Source organism: Rhamphochromis longiceps, linkage group LG3 (assembly GCF_057381845.1).
Source record: "Rhamphochromis longiceps isolate RC_006_pf linkage group LG3, R_longiceps_female_GT1.1, whole genome shotgun sequence".
In the NCBI taxonomy this organism is placed as follows: Eukaryota; Metazoa; Chordata; class Actinopteri; order Cichliformes; family Cichlidae; genus Rhamphochromis; species Rhamphochromis longiceps.
Window position 1 is genome coordinate 55,687,392 of NC_140559.1, and position 25,816 is coordinate 55,713,207.

The 25,816-nt window shown below is 43.1% G+C and overlaps 1 protein-coding gene and 1 long non-coding RNA gene across 3 annotated transcripts in view; one reads left to right on the plus strand and one right to left on the minus strand.

Moving 5' to 3' along the window:
* Nucleotides 1–260: 260 nt before the first annotated feature.
* The window catches only part of fgf11a (fibroblast growth factor 11a), a 121,422-nt gene continuing 95,866 nt past the window's right edge, over nucleotides 261–25,816 (plus strand). Inside the window, exons 1-2 of one of the 2 annotated variants that reach the window (XM_085400417.1) lie at nucleotides 261–327; nucleotides 533–1,609. In XM_085400417.1, coding sequence (XP_085256543.1) covers nucleotides 1,417–1,609 — 193 coding nt within the window. In that variant the 5' untranslated portion in view covers nucleotides 261–327; nucleotides 533–1,416. Of the gene's footprint in view, nucleotides 328–362; nucleotides 1,610–25,816 lie in introns of those variants that run through there. The other variant, XM_085400416.1, reaches the window with a different exon arrangement.
* On the minus strand, nucleotides 16,854–24,172 carry LOC146675353 (uncharacterized). The gene is made up of 3 exons (XR_014910263.1): nucleotides 24,048–24,172; nucleotides 21,390–21,469; nucleotides 16,854–16,986 (listed from the first exon to the last, which is right to left on the minus strand). It is a non-coding gene; the product is annotated as an uncharacterized LOC146675353 (long non-coding RNA).

Here is a 25,816-nt window from a genome sequence, read left to right on the forward strand (position 1 = left end):
TTATACCGGAGACACAGACTTTCCTCTCACACGGACGCGGACTGTGCAGGTGGACTCGGCAGAACCACACCACACTGCTGTCACCCACCAGTAGACACTTTTGCACGCGCACCGGCAACACAGCACCCACCGTAAGGCAGAGCTACCTGCTTGCACACCCCCCCTTCCTCTGTCACTCCCTTCTCCTCATCACCTCTCCCTCCCACCGTCTCTCTCTGTCTCCCTCTATTCATTCATCTCTCTTCCCCCCCGCTGTGAAGTGGCATGAGTTTCTGAAGGACACAGCGCTCCGCTCTGCTGTGGTGTAGTGCGCTGCTGTTAGAGTTGGTGAGCCTGATCCGACAGGAGGGATAGATAGACTCACTGCACTCCCTCCCTCTCTTTCTTTCCCTCCCTCTCTCTCTCTCTCTCCCCCCCTCTGTGTCGCTGTCTGTCTCTCTGTCCCCGCGCTCTCTCGTTCATGAATGTCACCTCTATCTCTGGGAAATGCTGGATTTGTCAAGTCTCCGTCTTTTTCCCTGTCTTCTCTCAGGGCGCGGGTGAACGCGACGGGGATTCCAGGGGAGCCTGAAAGATGCTGAGGAAACAAGCCGCGCTCCGTTCAGCAGAAGCCGCATCCCTTCATCAGCTTGCAGAGCTGATACCTCAGGTCGGACAGTCACTACTTCTTCCTCTACTTCTCTTGCTCTGACTGTGTTCGAGGTGGAGAATTTTTACAGGTGAAGGCAAAGAAAGGACGGGAGTCACAGGCTGTCCCAACAGTGATACTCCTGTCATTTTGGAGAGTTAATGTGTGGACCCCTTTTTTGTCCCAGTGAACAGCATCAGGCTTCTTATTTTTGGGACTGAGCAGGTGAAGAGGACTAAATTTCATCGTTTTTTTAATGGTTCTGGTTTTATAATGCGACGAGTCCCGTTTTGAGACAAACTTCATTTGTGCTTGGAGTACTCTTAGACTGGGACAGAGGTGTCAGAGGGATAGCGGCTACACTGCACTGGAATTTGGGTGGATAACAACATGACTCGTCCTGGCAGAGGTAGAGTGACATGTGAAAGCTTTACTTGAATCGGTCTCCCAACCACAACGCACAAATCCCAGAAGGACATATAAAGGCAAACGACCACTCATCCAAACCTCCGTGAGCAGTGGTTGTCAGACTTGGGAGGGCTTTTAAAGGATCCACCCTTCTCTTTCCTCCACCTCCAACTCTTCCTCCCTTCCTCTCCTTCTTTTTCTGTTCCCTCCCAGTTGATTCGTCCTAGGAAGCCCCCTCCTCCGCTCTGCACCCCTCCCTCAGTGGTGCTCCGTCGCCCTGGGTGAGTGGGCAGGGGGGTGGCCCACGGTACCCCCCGACACCTGGGTGCCACCGAGCCGCCAGAGGCTGGTGAGGGGGCAGCTGGGTCAGCACTGGGAAGATGGCCGCTCTTGCCAGTTCCCTCATCCGCCAGCGCAGGGAGGTCAAGGACCCCCAGGCAAACCGGCAGATCGCCAGCAAGCGAAAGCCCTGCCCGAAGAGCAACAAGTCACTTTGCCAGAAGCAAATCCTCATATTAATATCAAAAGTTCGATTATGTGGCAGTCGAGGGAGAAAAATGGAGAAAAGACCAGGTGAGTTTGTAAAGGCCTTCCTCATTCAAATCCCCTTTTCCAGTTTGGCACTTCCCCTCTGTAACCCCCACCCAATCCCCTCTTTTTCTTTGCTCTGTTTGCTGGATAACTGAATTTTAGTTGACTTGCCAGACGACAGATTAATCCTCAGCTGTAAAGCCTGTAATTTCAGAGTTCAGGACTTAATCTGAATCTGGGAAACATTCCAGCCCATCTTCCTGGTAGCTGTACCCAACATGTCCTGTGTTTATTGTAACAGGGCTCGTACAGGAAATGGACAGAGTAAATTCCAGCTAATACACTCAGCTCTGTAACACTCACCACAGGCATCAGCCAACCTGTGCTGTGACTTTAGTGATGACTTTGTCAGGGTGCATGTGGACACATTCACACTCATACACTGACACAGACACGCACACACACTCTGGTAATCTGCAAGCCTACGGTAAATGTGGCCCATGCATGCAGTGATTTACTGGGAAGTAAAAATGTCAAGAGGTCTCTCATTTGTAATTCTGACAGCCATTACTCTCCCTGTGCTTCCTTCAAAACAGGTTAAACACACTTTGGACTAACATGTCTTGTTTGCAAGTTTTTTTTTTCACACTGAACTAAACAGTTGATTTGTTTGATTAGGGTGACCTTGCTGCACAAGTTGCACAAGAGGGTTTGTGCCCCTGATATAAACCTTTGGGGTCTGTTAGAAAATACTTTTCTAAATTTAGATAAAGAGAGGCAGGACTGGGTCGTGAAACACAGGCACACGTACAAGTGGAGTGGACTTGGTCACTGGCAGTGTTGCCAACTCCTCAGTAAGGAAAATCGCTATTGGCTGTCCTAAAAGTCGCTAGAAGTCACTAAATGACGTCATCACCTAATTTGCATAATTGGTCATGCTAATGTAATTGTAACCTACGTTGTTGGAGACAGAAATGACATCGTGGAAGAGACATAAAGTGAGTAAAAAATGTCCTAAATGCACTTAGAATTTATTTAGAACTACAAATAAAATTTCTTTTAGCAGTTATTGTTTTTTTAATGTCACAATTCCAACCCTGCTCCTTTATCCGGGCTTGGACTGGCAGAAGTGACCCGAAATAGGCACTCTGGTAGAGTTACTTTGTGTGTGTTTATAAGTAGTTTTAAACCTTGTGATCCACATAACAGCAAAAGAAGAACTGACTGTGTTACAGTCAGTGCGCGATTCATTTGCAGTTTGGATGCATTGGTGTGAACATCTCCTGCCCTGATAGCGCTTTGGCACAGGCAAGGTGCCCACGGCAGTACCCGCCGCTTGTTGACTGTAAGAGTGATACGCGCTTTCACATCAAAAAGTCGTCATAAATAAGTCTCCAATAACACCAGAAAAAGTCGCCAGATTTGTTGCTAGTCACTTTTTAGAAAAAAAGTCGCTAAGGTGGCAACACTGGTCAACTGGTCGACTGACTTACTTGAGCCTTGAGCCTCACTGAATTAACAAAGGATTAGGAATAGGTGTAACTCTGAGGTTAGAGCTAGCCATATATGCTTTAGAGACGGGGGAAAAAACCAAAATAGATGAAGCACATCATTTTTCAGGTATGTCATTTTATTATATTTGTGCCTTGATTTTTTTTTCAGATTTAACCCTACCATCAGATTAGTATGGAATTAAAAACGTATCGATAACTCGAATTTCGAGTTATCTTTCTCGAAATTTTGACTTATTAACTCAAAATTTCAAGTTACTTTTCGTTTTGAGAAAAGTAACTTGAAAATTTGAGTTAGTTCTGCCAGTCAGTAATCTACATGGAATGCCCCCTCAAAACCGGATCACAACAAATTGGTGCTTTCGAGAGTACGTTTGCTGATAGTAACGCCATTTAATTCAGCTAATAACACAAGGATTTCATCACTTGTGAAGCCACGCTGAAGATAATCAGCAATTTGTGCTTTCATGACTGGCTCTAATACTGATAGCTTAGCTGTAGCATTTGCAGCTGAGGGCTTCAGCTTCCGGGTAATAAGGAAATGACATCATTCACGTAATTACTGATTGGCAGTGCTAACTCAAAATTTTGAGTTATTAACTCGAAATTTTGAGAAAAGTAAGTCAAAATTTCAAGAAAATAACTTGAAATTTTGAGTTATAGATACTTTTTTTTTAGTGGCAGAAATGGGCTTCCATAGATTAGGGATTTGGGGATCATAAAACTTAATTGTATATTTAATTATTTGTCTTTCTTATATTTTTTAAGCATCTAATTGAACTCAGATGATTGGGAACTACATTGAGGAATATCAACATTCTGCTGTCATTACTATGTTTCACATTATTAATAAAACTTTAGACAATCTGAACAGTTGTGTGTGTGACCGGATGTGATAGTCGACTGACCAGTTTGGACGTTGCCTTTTCCTGTTTACTTGCCCTCCGCTGTCCTTTATTGCTACTCTGTGCAAAGTATGCATGTTCCTGTGCACCTGTGTGATATTTATTAGCGGTATGCCGAGTTCTTTGTGATAATTACGTAGGGAAACCTCTGGCGTGTGAAGCAGCATCTGCCATAGAGGCAGCTGCTCTCTATATTATAATTATGGTTGTAAAATATGTTGGACAGGCCGTGGCATTGCCAGCTCCTTGGGAAAAGGCCACGTGCGCTACCATTCCCATTGTTTAAAGCCATTTACATCCTGCTGGCTTCACTGCTTCTCACACTCCTGTGGATTTATTATCGTAATCACGGGCACGTATGGAGGCTGTGGTTTGAGACACATTACCAGCTTCTCCATTTCAAGTTATGATCTACAGAAGCCTGTGATGAGCACAGCGTGTGACAAGATATCTTCATCATGTGTGCATGTGTCATGGACCCCCCCCGTGTGTCTGTGTGTATGCTAGCTGGTGAGTGCGAGTTTGAATCCTCATCGTGTGTGAGTTTCTCCCTCCCTCTCAGAGATTTACCCGAGGCTACAGTTGACCCCTGGCCAGGAATAAACAACTGGAATATTCTCGAGCTGTGGCCTCTACCTCCTCCTCTTCTTCCTCCTCCTGGCATCACTTCAGACCAGCTTGCTTACAGCTTACCTTCACTTTGCTTCCAACTGCCTTCCATTGTTTCCATGGGCTTCATTTGCCTTCTTTTGGCTTATTCTGCATGCTGTGGCTTACAGTCTGTTGAATAGTCATGTATTTTCATTGGTCGCTGTTATCTGACATGAGCTCCTTTGGCTCTGGTTGCCTTTTATTGGTTTCTTTTAACTCTGAGACTGTTAAATTAAAATTCAGCCCAGATTTAACTACAGACATATTACAACACGAGAGCTTTCACAGTAAAAAAAAGAAGAAGCTAAACACATGAACTTATGAATAAGGTGCACATGTGCAAGTATCCCCAAGGCAGGTAGAGAAACACTGATCAACCCCAGAGCACCATTAACTCACTCAAGTTACACGTTAGTCCACAACTCACCAGAAAGCAGCAGTGAATCTTTAACTCCGAGCCAACGTTGTAACATCAGACCACTTGCAAAGTGATCTGTGCTGCTTTTTTCCCTTGTTTTTGCCATTGTTCATTAAAAATCGGTCTCTGTCATCCTTACTTGTTTCCATCTGAAGTAACTGGACCTTTTTAGTCCCAGGAAGTCTAAAATGTTTGATGGGTCTTGTTGTGTGTTTAAAAATAAAGCCAATATTACTAGTCTGCTGGTTATTGAAGAGATTGCAGGGTTAAAGTGCTTCTACATTGACTTTACCTTTAAGAACCTGGAAGTTAATCTATCTTTGCTTCCTACTCTATAGCGAATGTTACACAGCTTGAGTTATTGTTGAATGTTCTGATACAACCTATTGGAGAAAAATGTGGAAAGGTTGGTAGTTTTGATACCACTTATGATGTGCTGCAGGTCTTTTCCAGGGAACCCCAAAGGAGATTACACAGCTTGGTGCAAATTTAGGTGGGGATTCAATCCTTTGACGAAGCACACAAAATGCCATATCCTATAAGTAAGCAGAAAGCATTAGTGAAATGATTTATTCAGCCTACCAGAGCTCATTTAATTATGTAATCTTGTAGTGCCATTTTGAATACATTAACCGATGGAAAACTTCAAATCTAGAGAGTTGTGTGGCATGAGTCAGCACAGATGAGCTGCTGTGTGCCAGTTTAACAATCTGCCCACCGTATTTACAGACCAGTGTGTCAGGGACTCTCCACAGACACCTCAAACGTGCACCTCAGTCTTTCCGTATGCCTGTAAGCGTGCGTGTTTACGCTATCGTGTGTCAACCGCTCTCTGCTAGTACGTCACTACATTGTGACTGGATACTTCAGGTTCCCTTTGTTGAAGACCATTTGAGGCTATTGCAGGAGAGGAGGAGGTGTACTCTGAAACAATTGTGTGTGCGTGCGCACGTATGTGTCCTCAAACATTCGCTTTGTACCTGTGCTGTAGTGACGGCCGGAGTGACGTGTGTTTGTGTGTCCTGGCCCGACCCACATACATCTCCCCCTTACCTTCCCTCTTCTACTGTCACCCCACGTCTCCCGCTATCTCACTCCTGCACCTCCACACACACACACACACACCCTCTAACCCTCACCTAAACCATACTAATGATGCCCCAGCACTACAGCCCACTCAGCTTATAACAAGGTCATCTTGCCCCACACAAACACACACACTTACACACACACAAACCACCCTGAGCAGAGACACAATTTCAAGTACAAACATACAAACCCACACACTCATACAGGGACAAACACAAACAAATGATGAGATTTTATGATAATTTAGGTAGAGTGTGTAGGAGAGAGATAATTTCACCCCGGCTTTGTGCTTGTGTGTGTAAGCAGGGTTGATATGATCTAATGAGGATGTTAAGCCGCCTATTGGATATCAAAGCGAAACCAGTATAGCTTGTCTTGTCCTCTGACTGCCGGCTGGAGCTGCTGTGGAAACCCTCCTCTCTTCTGTTAACAGGATAGAATAACACTCGGAGTTGTTTCTGCAGCACGGGGGCCAAGTGTTCATCCAGCAACGGCAAATTGGTGTGTGTGTGTGTGCAGCACAGAGAGAAAATCTGCGTGCATTTGTATCAGAGACAAAAGAGGAATGACAGTGTGACAATAGTGGGCATGCACACTTCAGCCTGACTCTGTGTGTGTGCGTGTGAGTGTGTCCGAGGCTCATTGTTGTGTCGTGATACATCAGGGCACATCAGCTCCTCTCATTAACACACACTGATTTATCAATAACGTGCGGCAGCGTTTGGAGAGCACACATTGAACCGGGGCGATTTACTGCCTCGTAGACCGGACACTCTGGACAGGCCAAACGAGGTAACTATATTTCTTTCTCTGCCTCTCTGTTTGTCTCTCTCTTTATCAGCGTTCTCCCTCTCTCCTCCTGCTGGTCAATCCATCAGCTTTCTCCTTCTCTCTCTATCTCACCTCTCTTTTTTTCTCTTTTCGCCCATAGCTTTGATCACCCCGATCTTCCTCCACACACACATACACTTATCTTTTCAAGGACATCTTGCTTTCTTATAACTGTCCGTCTCTCAGTGTCTTCCTGTGTCTAATCATCTTTTCTTTGGTCCTTTCTTTGTTTATTCACTGGACACTAGAGAGACTCTTGTTATTGTGAATCCATGTGATGTAACATGTGGTTGAGTTGTTAACTGATCACCAGTGGGTGTGATGCATGCCCTATACCAGCTTTATCTTCTAAAATTATACCGGTGTACTAATTTTCAGCAGATGATACATTCTAGGAAAAGTTCAACCCACCATAGACTGTATGGATGTGATAGACCTTGCCACTGTGACATCACTCATTGGTGCGCCACCGCAAGGTTGCATTTATCACTATCAGAAAACAAACTTATTATCCACAAAGACCAAAAATGTTGTTTTTACAAGGTTGTAAACTGGATTTTAACTGCAATGTTATTGGGCATTACAGATAAAGTGACTGGAAAGACAACATGTCTATTTAATTAACCCTTTAATGCATCAATTATGACAACAACAATCAGAATTTCATGCATGAAAGGGTTAAATAACAATAATTACAATGAAACACGTCATACATCTATAGTAACATTAAACGACCAGTGGGTGGCAGGATATGGAGTGACAGATCATTGCCCAATGTAATGGTTTATGTGCAAGTGCACCATCAACACTGACACAAATAGGAGAAAACAGCCTTTGAATAGCTGTCCACTGTAGTGACAACTATGCGTGAAAGGGTTAAAACCACAGTCCTTACCCAACATTAGAAAATGGCCCATGTTTATTAAAATGCAACTATAGACAGGAGTTTAAAAGACAACACTTCAAATATTTGTAGCTCTTTCAAGGGTCCCAAAAACACACTCTGATATCACTTGAATTAATTGCATGTTAAAGAAAAATGGATGGATGGATTTAATGGAGACATTGTTACCAGAAAAATCTCTGATTCAGCTTTTCATGTGGTGCGAGTTCACAGGAGCCATCGTAAAGCACTTTTTGTGTACCACATTTTTATTTTCAGTTTCTCTGTTACTGACAGTTAGTTAGAGATAACCAGCCTTCAATCTGCTGTCAGCCAAACTACTACTACCACATGCTTCATGCAGTGCATTAGTAGCTGATTACATCCATTGTTTTATAACCGGTTCTGCTCTCCGTCTTTGCCAGTGCGGCAGATGTTGTGTATGAAATGGGGCCCAGAATAAATGATTCAGAGATGCTAACATTTGCCCTGTGTGATGATCAATGTGGGCTTTCAGTCCCGCCCCTCCCAAACAATTGATTTATGGAGACAACCGGCGTTTGTTTTTGCTGCAGAGTTTTTTTGGATCAGCATCAATCATCATTATCAAACAAAATCGAATATTTCTGGTGGAAGTGCCCGTATCTGTGTGTGTGTGTGTGTTGTATTTTATCTGGCATCTGTCTGAACTGTGGGTGAGCGCTGATTGGGACACGTTTGGTTTATGAAGTCTAGTAGTTCCTACCCTAGTAGGAATAAAGCGAGCTGCTTATATGGCATTTTGTTGGCACGACACGGCACAGCGAGGCACTGAGTGCGTCAAAGTGTAATTAGAGCAGGGCAACGAGTGCCACGATGAGTTTCAGATCTGAAGACGTTGCTCTTCAAATGACCTCCAGTTGAGTATCACACACAACTGAAACTCAGTGTTTGTGTGTGCATGGGAAGACGTTTGAGTTCATCAATCCTAATACTCAACATCCTGCTTTGGCATCAGACACTGTGATTTACCATCTTGAGAGCCCGAGTAACAAATAACAAATAACGTCAAGCCAACGCTACCACCATCACCACCAACCCAACATCGCCTTTCTCAATGTCACAAACCCCTACAGGAAGACTGTCCCTTTAATCAATGCTTGTAGTTTAACCCATTATATTAACATGCTGAGGGCAGCGAAGCCATCATTTGCATTTGATATGCAATCAATTTGCCGCATGGTCTCTGTGCGGAGCCGGGCGAAACGTGCATCACATGGCGATGACAGTTTAGGGGTACAGGGAACACAGACAGACGTACGACTGCAGCAACAATCAAGCGGCACGAGACCCTTCTGTCTAACATGATGACACACAGCAGTGCAGGGAGATCCACATAAGCACACAACACACACGCACGTACATGTCGTGGTCACGCGTTCGGAGTCTGATCTCTCTTTCAGCTCCACCACACAGTGTCCCTGACCGAAGTGAGGCTCTCCAAAAGAAAACTCATGAAATCAGATGCCATTTTTATCTCCCTTTCTTACTCTCTCTGTGTGTGTTTGTGTGTATAAACCTCTCATTCTAACACATACGCACCACATCAAAAGTGCTGTCGAGTGATGTGCAAAGATAAGCTGGCCTTATGGGAAAAGTCTCTGTGTGCATGCTTTTCTGCTTGCGTCTGTATCTGATTACGTGTTAATTTACTCTGATCACAGGGTGGTGGTGTAGGATTTACTGACAGGTGCTCTGGCCCGTGGCAGATCAGCACACAGCACACACGAGCAACCCTTTTCTTTATAGCTTCTTTATATAATTCTTTTAAAATGTTGCTAACATGGGGTTAGACTTGTTATGTTTTCTTCTATAACTGGTCATAAGAAGTAGATCTCCAGGCTTTCTGAAGGTCTTTTAGAGTTTTTCTTTGGACATTTCTTTTCACTTATATCAGTCCAGTCCTTGCACATGATCATTTTCAGAGGAATAACTAAAAGGACGAACCAGTGTTGTGTTGCACTGACAACAAATAATTTTAAATTATTTTTTTGGGCACTTTGTTACTAATAACCTGTCATAAAAATATAATTTGTTCGATTTTCCTTTAATTGAATCAACAACAAAAAAATACCACTACCAACAAGATGATTCTTAAAGAGCTCTTAGCAGATTAGCAAAACATGCTAATCTGCTAGTAGTTTAGCATGTTTTGCTAATTGGCTAATGTCCCTACAAAATTTGAGAAACTGGTTAAGTGAAGGACAAAAGAAGAAGTGGCAGGCCTAAGAACTATCTGCGGCACATGAACAGCATAGAAAGTCGTGTCTTTAAGAAATAGGACAAAAGATCCAGCAAAGACCTGACACAGGGCTTGAATAGCTTCATTTATTAGCATGACAATCCCAAACACGCTGCCAGTTAAAGCATACCTGAAGAGGAAAACATACCATTGATCACTGAGAGCCTGGACATCAACATTAATAAAGCAGTGTGGGATTATCTTGACAAAGAATGAAAGAAAAGAAGAGCTTTGAATACCCTTTAAGAAGCCTGGAGAACTATTATTGAACACCACTTAAAAAAATTACAAGAAAACCTGTCTAGAAGAGTTCAAGCTGTGTTGTTCAGGTTTTTTTTTTAGTTTTTTTTAGTTTTTTTTTACCTTTTTTATTATAGGTTAGCATGTTTTTCAACAAATCCCTGCACCTACCTCCTGTTTTCCTAGAAAAATATAAAGAGTGTGGTTCAAGACTTTTGCAATCTACTATATACCAACCAAAGTGTGATCTAGTTTCCAGTCCATAAACTTCAGCTTGCACAAGTCATTCAAAGTAAATTTATAACAGAAAACCTGCCCAATGAGCTGGGTTTGGACTTTAACAGCCAGGGGCTTCTAAGACTGCTATGAATGATATTAACCTAAATTACAAGATCCAGAGCTTCTGGCATATGATCCATCCAAAGAACTCAGTGTGGCAAGTGGACTACTGCTGCTTTCATTCCAATTTTAACTAAATTCCTCATGGAAGTGTAATACTGAATCAAGTGTCCCTTTTATTGATGTCTGAGCAAGAGCGGCTATATGGCAGCATACTGTATGATAAACAGGGCTGCTTCCAATATATTTGTATTTTGCAGTGAAGAGAAACGTATTCAGCCACAAACACAGGGAGACACAAGCACACGCAGGACCAAATCCCAGGACCCCCACAGATATTTACCACTTGTCCTGTACTGTATTTACAGTGCTGTTTCCAAGTCACTGCACGAATAATCCTGCATTACGCCTCTTACGAGTGTCTATAGAGAGGCAGCAGAGGCAAATGTCTTCCTTATATAATCATAATTGATTGTGTTAGTGTACAGACATTGAACAGGTACAGCTTTTCAGACAACTCTCCAACGGATACGCACACAATGTGTGCACAGTAACACAAACACTACTGTACTTGTTTTGGAAAGAAATGTGGCAAATTGCATAGACAGACTTGCAGTTTACATTTGCAGTACACACACACACACACACACACACACACACACACACACACACACACACACACACACACACACACACACACACATACACACAGGTGATAAAAGAGCTGCAGTCTACACTGTATCACCCTCTTTAGGCAGGTCTGTAGTTTTAATACTGTGTAAATCTTAAACTGGAACCTACAGCACACACGTTTCTTATGTAAAGGATTTTCTGTTAATTTCTTTTATATGTCACACACATAATTCATATGTATATGCATGTGTTTGTGTGTGTGTGAGTCATCTTGCTGATTGCGGCATCCTGTCTACCTGTGTGTTGTTCCCCAGCGGTACACAAGCACAGGTGCATAACGTGCCCTTCACTTTAATGTGCCATCAATCTGGAAAGCTGGAGGCAAGCCAAAGTGCAACCTTCCCAAGCCACTGCACACATCACGTATGGACACACGCAGCCATACGTGTGTGTGCGGTTAATGTATGGTGGAAATGCTTGCCTTAACATGAGAGTTTGCATAGAATCGAGAGGAGAATTTCTTCTAATCCCGGGGCTTTCCCTGTGCCATTAAATTATCCATCATGCAATTAGGTTGTCATTCATCAGAAATGGGCAGAGACGGATCGAGAGTGATAGAAGGTCCTCTTCACCATTTATTAAGTCTGCACTGAGCATTAAAATCTTATAAGTCAAATGAAAAATTTCAATTTGTAGATCTTTGATCAGCCTGCTCTGTTATTGTCCTTAAACCAAGCAGAAATATCACAAAAATGTCATCTCTCAATTTTTAGCAAAGATGAATTGGCATAATAATCTGCAACCAAATTTTTTAAGGTGTAAATTGGACACGAATAAATGCTACACTATATGGTTGAATTTTTGTGTGTATAAGCTGCAATAATTAGCACTCTTACACCAACTATGTTTTAAGCATCTAAATCAGTGGTCACCGAATGGTGCACCGAAGCCAAGTGATTATATCATAATTATTATTATAAGTCATGGTCCTTGAGATTTGTTCTGAAGTGGTGTAATTGAAATCAAACTGAAACTGGTTCTTTGCTAATTAGCATACAAGATGCTTGCAGCTACAATAACATCAAATGTTTGTTTGGAAAAACCCGTTTTGAAACTGTGAAATGCCAAAATCCAAATACATGTATGCAATGTACGTTTATATGTAGTCTAATAATTTGCCTCAGCTGCTTTAGCCTACTTCCTTTTCACAAAATAAAAGGAAATACTTAGCTTATCCTTTACATCTTACAGGGCAAAGCTAGCACAGTGGGCTACTTCTATTTACTATTTCTCTTACTTCATCATGCAGCACATCTTGGCGAGCACAAGCTCTCTACAGGAGTGCAGGTGTGTTGCTTGAGTGGAACAGCTCGGTTATTAGTTCTTAATTTGCATACTTAACATTAAGACAAATGCATCAGTGGCAGCTGTCGTCGCGGGCCGCCTAACGGGTATTAGCGGTGTAGAAACTATTGGCGTTGCAACTGCTGTGTTTACACAACTCTGCTAGCCAGCAAGACAGCGGCTGGTCTAGCTGTACACTAACTGCACCTTATCCGGTCTTTAAGTCTGACATCATTAGCCTTGTCTGGGCTCAAACTCCGCTGCAGGTCCATAAGTCAAACAATCACTGCGGCATCACTGAGAGTTGAAAACTGTCTAAATTCTTTCATCTGTGATAAAATGATCAGTGTGGCTGCTTTACCAGGTGTAACAATTACGTTTAACATCCAGGCATCCATGAAAACGGAATTTATGACATTTAACGGAGTTAGAAATTAGCAGGAAGTTAGCTCGCTACCTTCCATCATACATAAATACAATATAGCATGTCCTGACTGAGGGATTTTGGAAACAAATTAAAACGTACAGCTCTGCTATCACTTCCGACATAAATGAAGACAGAAAACTAAACAGCAGTGACGTTTGTAGGGTTACTGAAGTTTGGCTAGCTGGTATATAATGATGTGCTACGTGACCGCTAGTGACACAGCTATGTTAGCATAATATAAACACGCAAACTTTTTTCCACTCAATAGTTAACATGAGGATTCTCAATGGTCAGCGACAAATGTAATCGCATGGCAGGATGCTGTAAACAGACCAAACTTCAGCCAGGAGAACAACTGAGAGAATCCATCCACAATATGAGGTTAGTCATTCATATAGTGCTGCATGAGCTGTAGTTACATCCAGAGATGGGCAGTAACGCGTTACTTGTAATCTGATTACTTTTTTCAGGTAACGAGTAAAGTAAGGAAATACTATTGCAAAAATGGTAATTAGATTACCATTACTTTCCTGCAGGAACGCTGCGTTACTGCGTTACGAAAACCGTGATTTTTTTGCGAGAATGTCTCATGACAGTGACGTAAGCGAGTGCGACGTTCGTGACAACAGCTGTGTGCCGATCAACAATGGATCATATATCGAGTGCGGGAGAGAGTATGAGCGTGCAGCGTTTAAACCGTGGAAGTACTGACTTTATTTTGAGTTTGATTCCATAAAAAGTGACAAAACATTAGCGTCCGTTGTGCGTGGGAAGAAAACTTCTTTTTACAGCGAAAAAAACCCCCTAAACTTCCAAGCAAGCACCGAGTGCGCAACGGCGTAATGGGAAACTCACAGAGAAACTCGCGGATTCTTCAACTGACCGCGGCACACCTGCACCAGGGTAAACATCCGCCTAACCCACTCCTGCTTTACAGGTGAAAATAGAGCAACAGGATCGCTAGTCTTTGATGTTATTTATTTTCAGCTGTGTTTTACTTGATTCTATTTGAAAGACTGAGTGTAAACACAAAAAAACATTTTATTTTATGTGCTGGAATGTGCAGAAAATAGGTTTAAATGTTAAACAAATTTCTTCCAGTCAGAGAATGGCGCATATAATTAAATTTTTGCTTGATGCATAAAGTTAAAAGGTTAAAACTAATAAAACAATTTTTAAAAAGTGTCACGGCTGGCGGAGTGAGCCGTGTGGAGTGGAGGAAAAGGAGGACCCAAAATGCAGCAACTGATGATACGAGTGAAGTTTATTTACACGGTGGCAGTGGCAAAAACAGGCAATGAAGCATGAGTAATGACAAACCTAAACTGGGAGAAACTAAAGAGCAAACCTGAAATCTACAAAACTGAGAACGGAGCAGAGAGACGTAGACTAAGGAACAAGATACCAAGAAACACAGACGAGCCGACAACGAACAAAGACCGACACACACACACACACACACACACACACACACACACACACACACACACACACACACACACACACACACACACACACACACACAAGGTAATCGGGTAATCGCACACAGGAGGGAAGAACAGCTGATCTGAATACACATGATGACTGGAGGACACAAGCTGAACACAATGACAACAGACACAGACCTTCAGAATAGAACAGGAAATCTAGGGCACGAGCCTTCAAAGTAAAGCAGGGAACACAGACTGATTTACAACATGACACGGGGACATGAACAGAGCACCAAGGACAGACACAGGTAGGGCTGAATACACACCAAACTTCAGGTTCAACCCTAAACTAATACAAAATCAGAATAAACACGAGGCACAAAAATGACTTCAAAGAAACACAAAACTCTGGGTCAAAATTACCCAGGACCATGACAGTACCCCCCCACCAAGGGCTGGCTCCAGACAGCCCAAAACAAAAACAGATGACCAACCCAGGGCGGGCGGCGGGGGTCCAGGACGGAGGGACCACCACCGAACAAAAACAAGCTCCAGCGAACCAAGTGACTCGTCCAAAACAAACACACATGCTGGAGCACAAGAACAACAACACAGTTCAGGAGGCCGGCCCAGAGGCTGACAGCTCAGAAGTCCAGGACAGTTCATCTTCTGAGGCCGGCCACGTCGGCGACACAGCTCCGAAAGCCGACCGAGCGGAAGGCAGCGGTGGCGGAGCGGAGGCAGTTCAGGGGGCCGACCGTGCGGACAGCAACGGCGGCGATGACACAAGTCTGGAGGCCGACCGCGCGGAAGGCAGCGGCGGCGTCTAGGAGGTCGTCCATATTGACGATGACGCTCCACCAGCGGCCTGGCAGATGACCGCCGATGTCGAGGCGGCAGTTCGGAACCCGAAGGTGGCGTGGCCGTCGCAGCACCAGACGAGACCGAAGCAGAGGCTGGACCAGACGAGGCCGAAGCAGAGGCTGGACCAGACGAGGCTGAAGCAGAAGCCGGACCAGGCGAAGCTGAAGCCGATGAGGAGACTGGACCAGACGAGACCGAAGCTGAGGCAGAGGCTGGACCAGACGAGGCTGAAGCAGAGGCTGGACCAGACGAGGCAGATGATGATGCTGAAGCCGGGCCAGGCGAGGCAGATGATGATGCTGCAGCAGGGGGCTGGACGGGCTCCTTGGGCCCTCCAGCTGACGAGTCTTGGGGCTGGACGGGCTCCTCGGGCCCTCCAGCTGACGAGTCTTGGGGCTGGACGGGCTCCTCGGGCCCCCCAGCAGGCGAAGCAGGAGGCTGGACGGGCTCCTCGGGCCCCCCAGCGAAAACAGTCTCTGGACCAGTGGGCACCGGGGCCCCTGGAACACACAGGTCAGAACCAGTAGGCGCACGGGCCTCTGGCAAACACAAGGCAGACTGCAGCTGCACGGAGCATTGACTCAGCTCAGGCAGCGACAGCCGAATGCAGTCCTCAGCTGGCTTCTTAACCTCCAGGGGTCCAGAGTTGGCTGGGGGCTGGAACCCAGCCTCTGGGGAGGCCCTGGAGTGCGTCACAGTCTCTGTACTGGCCAGCTGTTGCGGACTGACTACTGCATTATGTGGTGTGTCTCTCTGCTTGACATGAACAGGTGAAAAATAGTTCTTTCTGGGTTGGATGGACTTAACTTGTTGTGCAGGAGGAGTTGGTGAAGATGATGGCTGAATAGGTGATAATAAGGCTGATGAGTCTCTTGCCAACTGAGCTATTGACTGAGCCATGGATTGTAACCAAGTGTCTAATAGGTCTGGCTGTGACTGTAATGGAGGTGACGGTTGAGTGGCTAACTGAGGTAGCGGCTGCAGGGCAGCTAACCGAGCTACCGGCTGGGCAGCTGGCTCAACAAACACAGCCCCGGAATAAACAGTCACACGAGCTGCCAAAACAGACGGAGTGTCTTTTTCACTCACCACAGCCGGCAGTTCCGAAGTCCTAATCTCCGGCTGTGGGGCGACGTGCCGACGGCGCGATCATCGCTTCCTCCCGGGCTAAACCTCCGGCGGGCCGGGCAAAACCTCCGGCGGGCTGGGAAAAACCTCCGGCGGGCCGGGCAAAATCTTCACCGCCGGGCTGGGTTGGGAAGCGGTAGCGGCTGGAGGGCGAAGGTGCAGCTCATGAAGGAGGAAGTCCTGTGCCAGCGGGTGAAGCGAGTCTAGCAGCCAGGAGTGTGCAGAGAGTAGCTGCTGTAGCCTGGCTTCTACAGCGTGGTGGAACTCTTCTCCCTCCTGCTCGAGCCACAGGTTTACCAACCTTGCGACCGTGTCGGTTACCTCCTCCCGAAACTCCTGGGTAGGTGCGAATGCTGCTGGGTCCATGTTTGGTCGGCTCGTACTGTCACGGCTGGCGGAGTGAGCCGTGTGGAGTGGAGGAAAAGGAGGACCCAAAATGCAGCAACTGATGATACGAGTGAAGTTTATTTACACGGTGGCAGTGGCAAAAACAGGCAATGAAGCACCAGTAATGACAAACCTAAACTGGGAGAAACTAAAGAGCAAACCTGAAATCTACAAAACTGAGAGCGGAGCAGAGAGACGTAGACTAAGGAACAAGATACCAAGAAACACAGACGAGCCGACAACGAACAAAGACCGACACCCACTATATACACACACACACACACACACACACACACACACACACACACACACACACACACACACACACACACACACACACACACACACACACAAGGTAATCGGGTAATCGCACACAGGAGGGAAGAACAGCTGATCTGAATACACATGATGACTGGAGGACACAAGCTGAACACAATGACAACAGACACAGACCTTCAGAATAGAACAGGAAATCTAGGGCACGAGCCTTCAAAGTAAAGCAGGGAACACAGACTGATTTACAACACGACACGGGGACATGAACAGAGCACCAAGGACAGACACAGGTAGGGCTGAATACACACCAAACTTCAGGTTCAACCCTAAACTAATACAAAATCAGAATAAACACGAGGCACAAAAATGACTTCAAAGAAACACAAAACGCTGGGTCAAAATGACCCAGGACCATGACAAAAAGAGACTTTTCCATTTGATTACATTTTGTATGATGAATTATGCAGAAAAAGTAGAATTGGGCTGAAAGATCTATTGCTTTATCACCTATTCAGGTTGTAAATCGTATTTTTAAAAAGTAACTAAGTAACTAAGTAATTAATTACTTTTGAAAATAAGTAATCAGTAAACTAACGGGATTACTTTTTTGGGGAAGTAATCGGTAATTAGTTACTGATTACTTTTTTCAAGTAACTTGACCAACACTGGTTACATCGTACAGTTTTAAAAACTGAGCTTTAAAATGATTAGCAGTAATAAAAGTTTTTAGGGGCTTTTTGAGAATAAATAGAAGAAAATACAAAACATTAAACATGTTAAAAACAGTAAAGCCATATTAAACGAGACTACTTTGGGCCCGGAAGCAGGATTTGTCACGTCATCACTTAAAGACCGGATACTGACAGACGATGTGCTTTGCTTTCATAGCTAGGGATTTCATGCCTTTTACCGTCTCAGTAAACTACGACCCATAGTGGTCAAGCAATACTAACTTAATTCTACTAATCTGAGTTTGACATACTTGCCTTGCAGCACTGAGTGGATGATCTTTCACCAACCTCTCTCTTCCACCGCGCTTTCCAAAAGCCATACCCGCAACCTTGTGGTTGTTAGTTCAAATTCATTGGCCAATGTTTAGCGTCATTTCGTTATGTGTCCCAACATCCAATGGCATGTCACATTGTTTTCATGACCGTGCCCTCGCCCCAGGTGCAGAGGCCTATTTCTGTTCAGGAATGTTGCAGTTCCTACCTCTACATTTATTTTTTAAAATATATAATTAGCACAGCGTGGCCGTGCAATGTTTAATGTTTTTTTTTTTTTACGTTTTTATTCATATTAATTATATTTTCACTTATTACCTCTGAATTATTGAAACAGACCAAGATGACATAAAATTTTCAGCAAAATTATCATTCAAATACTCCTTTAATTATTAATTGTTCTCATTAATTTTTGATCATTTTATATATTTTTCCATAGTATTACATTTGAATTTAACAGTTCACAGTTAACAATGTAACTATGCATATGTATAAAAATATATTTAAAAAATAAGAAAATATGTTTTATTACATTTACAGTGATTTTATGTTATTTTACATTTGACATGTAAAATCACAGTTTATTTATGTAAATTTAATGATATTCTAGAAAAACAGTAAAAAAAACTGTGAACTACACAGTAAAATAGAGAAGGTCTCTCCTTCCCTTCCCCCCCAACCAGTCACTACAGATGCCTGCCCCTTCCTGAAGCTGGTTCTGCTGTAGGTTACTTCCTGTTAAAAGGGAGTTTGCCTTTCCCCACTGTCACCAAGTGCTTGCTGTTAGGGGGTTGTTTGATTGTATGGGTTTTCTCTGTGTTATTGTAGGGTCTTTACCTTGCAATATAAAGCTTGAACAGGTGACTATTGTTGTGATCTGGTGGTATTTAAATAAAACTTAGTTGAAGAAGCAGAAGAAAATGGATGGATTGACTTGATGTTTTATTCTGTATGACCAAAAGCAAGTGAATGGGCCCAAAACTCATCAGCAAAGTATTTACTGAGGTCAGGACCCTTTTTCCCCATTAGACTTCTATAGGACCAGAAGTGTTTGTGCAGTCACAGTTCAAGTCAGGTTTGACTTATTTAGGAGTTACTTAAAGAATCTTTACGCAAAAAAGCTAACGCAGTCTGCTTTAGTCTGATTCCGTCATTGATATGGTTAAAATATTTACCTGTTCTAAATTTGTATACAGATATAGAAATGAAAATTATACCCAGCTCAATGAGCTGCTTATGTTATGTGTGGTTATGTGTTTATGAAAGGCAGCCAGGGTACCTAGCTGTTTTTAATCCTTAACCTCCTAAGACCCGAACTCTTCCATGGCATGCATTTTTAATTTCTCTTTGATATTTGGGCATATTGAATGTAAAAACAAAGAATTACAGATTTGTTTTTTTTTTTTACCTAATTTTTGTTTCCAAGAAAAACGAGAGCTACATATGAGGATATTCGTTTAAAATTTTGATAGAACAGTAGCAGTATAATGTCCTCATAAGTGGATATCAGGTGCTTGTAGAGCAAAATTGAGAATTTTGGTCTAAAAACCCAAAATGTGATGTCCACATATGTGGACGCCATATGCTGTAAGCCACCCAAGGCCTTTGCGCCATGAAGACAGCCATTCAAAGATATTTATCATCATTATTTTTAAACCATTTGAGTTTCATTAGACATGCTGAAGTGGTAAATGATGGGAGTGTCGGGTGCTGACATTCAGTAAGGTCACAATGCAGATTTAGACTCATGACGTTTTCTTCCATAATGACTCAAATCTCCAGAACATCAATCACGTCTTTAATAACTAATAAGTTAACCCATGTTTTCATGCAGGCATAGGTGGTGAAGCATTGAATACTTACATAACTTATAACTTATTTAACCCCTTTTTCATCACAAATTTATGTCCGTCTTCTCTTAAATGTAACCTCATCATTTCAACACACCTTATTGCAGATCTGCAATCAGTTGTAGGTTCATTGCACATTCATACAGGCTGAGGTATTTCACATATGTAGGCTTGTATGTTTATGACAGACTAACAAGCTAATGCCTAGTGCCTAATGCAGAGCTGAGGAAATTCCAGTGTTGTGTACCAACTCTACCCATTCACATAAGGCTATGCCAGCGTCTTATATGCTTTCTCTTGAGTGCAAGGACGTTTCTTGGTTGATTCTAATTGAAAAAACAAAACTGAAAAAAGACCTTGTGATTAGGGTTGGAAGACCTCTCAAACGATCAATTCTCAAAAAAGTGCTCCAGCTTACTACACATAAGTTCTTGTACAACTATAATCCAAGTGAAAATGAACTTTATTTGACTTTTTAAAATTGTATTTGTATAGCTCTCTGCCACTACACCTTTCAGATGCCGGTAGGTGCTGTTGTTACTTTGCTGTGTTTGGCTAAGTTTTGTACTTCTTCTAACAAAATGCAGAGAGCGTAGCTGAGCGGTGTATCGTGTGTCCGACAGGTTTTCTTTGTGATACCTGGTTCAACAAAACCTAAGATCTCAAACAAAGATAATGGCTATCATGGCAGAAAAAAACCCTTTTCCGTTAAGCTACGATTTCTGCTTCAGGCTCAGTGCACAGAGCCTTAAACATGTCTGACACTAGGACTGACACTTGACTCTTCTTTTACACAAAACAAACCTATCAGGAAGAAACCAGAGATAAAACTTATTCTTGCATTATCTAAATTCCTGAAACAGAATTCATGTAAATTCCTTTGTGCTTACAGTTTGTGCTTCTTTAATGCGACTGCATGGGGCCATCTGGGTGTATCAGCCCCACAGGTTTCATGTATAATGTGTTCTGTGATCTTTTAGTGTCACTTTGGTGCTTTTTATAAAAGATTTTTTCCATGACTCTGAACACAACCTGGTCCACAGCTTGTTATATGTTCAGCATAAGTTACCACGGCAATTCTAGTGCCAGAGTTAGATGCCCCTCCCACTGTCATGGAGGAGATCTTTGCCTAATCTGGCAGATGATTGGCTGACAGATGTAAGGAAGCTCACAGGGGCGTACAAAACTACAGAACGTTTCTCAGATGTTCTCTGGTCGCTCCTTCCTTTCACCTTACGTCAACCTTCTTTGATCTTTATGTTAGTTCATGTTTAATAAATTATATTTTCTTAGAGTAGTTCTCTTGTGTTGGCTCCTTCTCTGTCATTTACCTCGAGCCATTTCCTGACAAATGGGGGTTCTCGTCATCTTGGGTGCAAGAGATCCAAGGCGGTGATGCTGGATGATTCTCCTATTTGACACAAATTTGCATGAGGACATAGACAAGTGAGAAGAAGTGATTGGACACAAGACAATTTCTTAAATAAAAATAAATAACCATAAACATAGAATGTGGGTTAATCCCCAGCGGTACAGTTTCCTAATAGCTTGGAAAAATGTATTCTCCAGGGTCACATGCTTGCTTGTATGTGATTTGTTAGCACAGCTCCTTTCTCCAGTTGGAGAAATGATTGACCAGTTTACTATGGAGCCAGAATTTTAAACAGGGGAAACTACCCATCTGTATTCATTAGAAACTGCAACAGGGTAATGACCACAAAGATTGCATGTAGCAGATGGACAAAGCTGTCTGCCGGTTTATTGCATGCACTGGCAACACAGAGAAAACAATTTAAATTCAGAATATGTGTAAATAACATGAACAGCTGAAATCAGCAAACATGAACACAATGTTGGGCTGAATGAAGGAAGGGAAACACCAGGGCCCGACTGCACACAGGGCTGTCTCACAGAAGGCTGTGTCTCTGTCCATATATGCTACCATAAAATAAGTGTGATCCATGCGAATTACACTATCAGTACAGCTTCCTCAGAGTTCCTGGCAGGCGCATCGACACAAACATTTGCTGTTTTTCTAAGTGTGAAATGAGGAAGCCGCTGATTTTACTATAAAACTGTGCAAATGCTGTTTTTAAAAAAACAGGAATGTGGGCTATGAAGTGAAGCATCCGCTGCTTCCTCTTGCTCTCTCTTAGACTAAAATTGAGATGGGAGATGGTGTGATTAGAGCAGACGAGGACAGACTGAAGTTTGACCTCTAGCTGAGGATATGGAGAGAGTGGATGAGGAGGAGGAGGAGGAAGGAGAGATAAAGAGAGATGTAAGTGGGATTCCACAGGTCAGAGGTCCAGCGGAAAGAGAAACGATGATAGTTGTGTTTTTAATGTGATCAGAATTCAGATGGAGGGATTTTTCTTGTGCTGTGCTTTTCTGAGTATTGCTTCGTTGAGCATGAATTGGACAGAAAGGTCTATTTTAGTAGCTGCTTGTCATGTCTGGGTGCAGTAGGTGCGATTATTCTTACAAAGGTGGAGGCTGATGGAGGGTATTGACTTTTTGTCAGCTCTCGTTGAACTAGAGACTTTTTGGAGGGCTTTAACTTTGAAGAGCTGCGAAATGAAGACATTTCTGTTTGGACCTGGAGATAAAATAAAAAAAACCACCCTGACAAAGAGGGAGTGTTTGTTCACGCCAAATCTACTTGAACCTTTGAGCACACACACACACACACACACACACACACACACACACACACACACACACACACACACACACACACACACACACACAGGTCCTTTTTCATATACTGCTGCTTAACCTACACACTGTGCTGGCTGCTCTGCCATCAGAGGTAGAAGTAGAAAAAGAAAGTCTTAATCCAAGAAATTCAGCTTCATACGGACCATTACTCATTCCTGTGTTAATGGGCTAATAACTGAAAGCTTTAAGTTAAGACAGAATGATCCAAAACATGGCACCTCTACAGGTTTAGTAAGCTAGTTAAAACAATTTGATTTCTCTTGAACCCCAACACTGCTGTGACTGAGGGCAGGAGTGGGAACATTTGGTTTTCCAGGCTCTGACGCCTGTGCGTTAGCCCCAGAAATGACAAGATCTCAGCTAAAAGCTCATACAAACCATTTCTACGACCAACAAACGCAGCTAAACAGCAAACTATTAAGAGCGCAGGTAGGCACATTTTGCGAAATGATGCAAACACAAAGCTCCAAACACCCATTCACTCGACAGCACATAACGCAAATTAACTGGACCAGCCACAAAGACCAAAGTCACGCTTCACGTTTGAAAAACAGTAGCATGAATTGAGCTTTCATTCCAAAACTTAAAAATTTGCGGTTATGTCTCATTCCCTGAATAACTCCATTTCCCACAATGCCTCAGAGCTGTTTCTCATCAAAACACAACACCAGTTTTCTGCCCAGTTACAGCGATTTAATTGGATGACAGCGAGTGTCTCGAATTTTGCGTCACATGGAATTCTCGCCTTGCAATCGGTGATTTATGGGATTGATATAAACGCAGGGATCTTACTGTAATTCTATTGGCTCATTTAATCAAGATCACGATTGGCTCAATCATGCTAATAGAAGCCAAAGTTACTGCCCCTCAGAATTTAAAGTCCCGGAAATTATTTTCACTGTGCAAATTACATTCATGCAAGCCACATTACGAACATGTGTGGGCAATTCTTTACAAAATATTCAAAGACAAGCATGTTTCAAGCAGGTAAATAAAGTAAAATAATTTCTGCTGTTCAATAACTACAACATTTCAGCTCTCACAGACTGAGCCAAATGTGCCAAACTGCAAAATGACTGGCTATGTCTTCACTAAAACCTCTGTAACTTCAGCCTCAGCCTTTGCATAGATAATTTCCACACATTGATTCATGATTTTCTGGAGTTTGTTGTCTACTACAGCATATTTTCAAAGGGGTTATATGCTATGAAATAAAATAAATAAATAAGCAAGCAAATCTTATTTTTCTGTGATCCATCCTCAGTTACCTTTATGTCTGTGAAGGTTCTCAGTCATCCAGGTCATCGTAGTCAAAGGAGCTTGCAAAGAAAAGCGTCTGGACTTCTTTAAGTTGCTTGAAGACGTTTCACCTCTCATCCGAGAAGCTTCTTCAGTTCTTAGGGTCAAATGGTGGAGAGTCCCAGATTTAAACCCAGTGGGAGTTTCCCCCCAAAGAGGGACAAAGGACCCCCTGATGATCCTCGACCTAATCACATGAGCCAAGGTGTGAAAATGGGTGTGGGTCACAGTCAGCCAGGGTTTCGGGTGAGCTCATTGTGAAACCTAGCCCCACCCTACACAGCCAAATCTCCAGTGTTAAATTAACACTAGAGAGTGTCTATATGGGTCCACACCTCTGAGTGTTAAATACAACACTGTTGAGTGTTAAATTAACACTTTTGACAGTGTTATATGTTTAAAAGTAACCTAGTCAGTTTTGAAGATTAACAATGGCTAACACTGAGCAGTGGTGATTTTCTAACACTGGAAAATAACTCAAAATCAGAATCAGAATCAGAATCAGAATACTTCTATAGAAATATTCCAGTGTTAGAAAATCAGCAGTGGCTGTGGAAGTGGCTGTTTGGTCTCTCCAATGTAGAGGTCTGGGCATTCCTCGCTGCACTGTACAGCATACACCACATTGTTAAGTCGGTGTTTTGGAGTTATGTCTTTCGGGTGAACCAGTTTCTGTCTGAGCGTGTTGCTGGGTCTGAAGTACACTGGGATGTCGTGCTTGGAGAAAACTCTCCTGAGTTTTTCTGATACACCGGCTACATAGGGGATGACAATGTTGTTGCGTCCGTCCTTCTTATCCTCCCTCGCTGGTGTCTGATCTTCTTTTCTGTGCCTCTTTGCTGACTTATGAACGCCCAATTAGGATAACTGCATGTTTTGAGTGCTTCCTTTACATGTGTGTGTTCCTTCTTTTTCCCTTCAGGCTTAGAGGGAACATGTTCTGCCCGGTGGTGTAGGGTCCTAATTACTCCAAGTTTAAATTCCACTGGGTTTATATCTGGGACTCTCCGCCATTTGACCTTAGAACTGAAGAAGCTTCTCGGATGAGAGGTGAAAGGTCTTCAAGCAACTTATAGAAGTCCAGACGCTTTTCTTTGCAAGCTCCTTTGACCAGCTACCTTTACAAAATACCATCTTCTGTAATATTTACACCTCTGATGAAGTCTCACAAGCATTAGCTTTATTTTGATACCAAGATTGTTTATACAGAGTTTGTAATTGCAGACAAGTTGAGCAGGAACTTAAGAAAAAAAACAAACCCTTGGGGTTTAAGAGGTTTAAAGAAAAGGGGTGAAAAAAAGCTTCAAGGACTTAAATTTTTCAGGAGCTAAGGAGATAATAAGGGTATAGGAGGAAAGGAAGCAGGAGGCAAAAGCCATATATCTTGGAAAGCCAGAGAGATACAAAGATAGGGAAGAGGAAGTAAGAACTAAAAGCACTCTAAAACAGCGAGGAGGAGATAGTGAGATAAGGATAAAGAAGGACAGAGATAGGCAGGTGGAAGCAAGGAGGGAGGTAAGAAGAGGAGGGGATGTAGGGATAGGAGGAGGTTTAAGGATGGAGAGGAGGAGAGAAGAAGGGAGGAAAATTGGGAAGGTGTAAGAAGGAGGAAAAGGTTCGAAAACTGTGGATTGAGAGAAGAAGGCAAGGCTGGGAATAGTGGTGGTGGTTAAAGGTAAACAAATTAGGCTGGAGTCAGTACATGACGCTCTGAGGAACTTTTATCAGATAGATTATC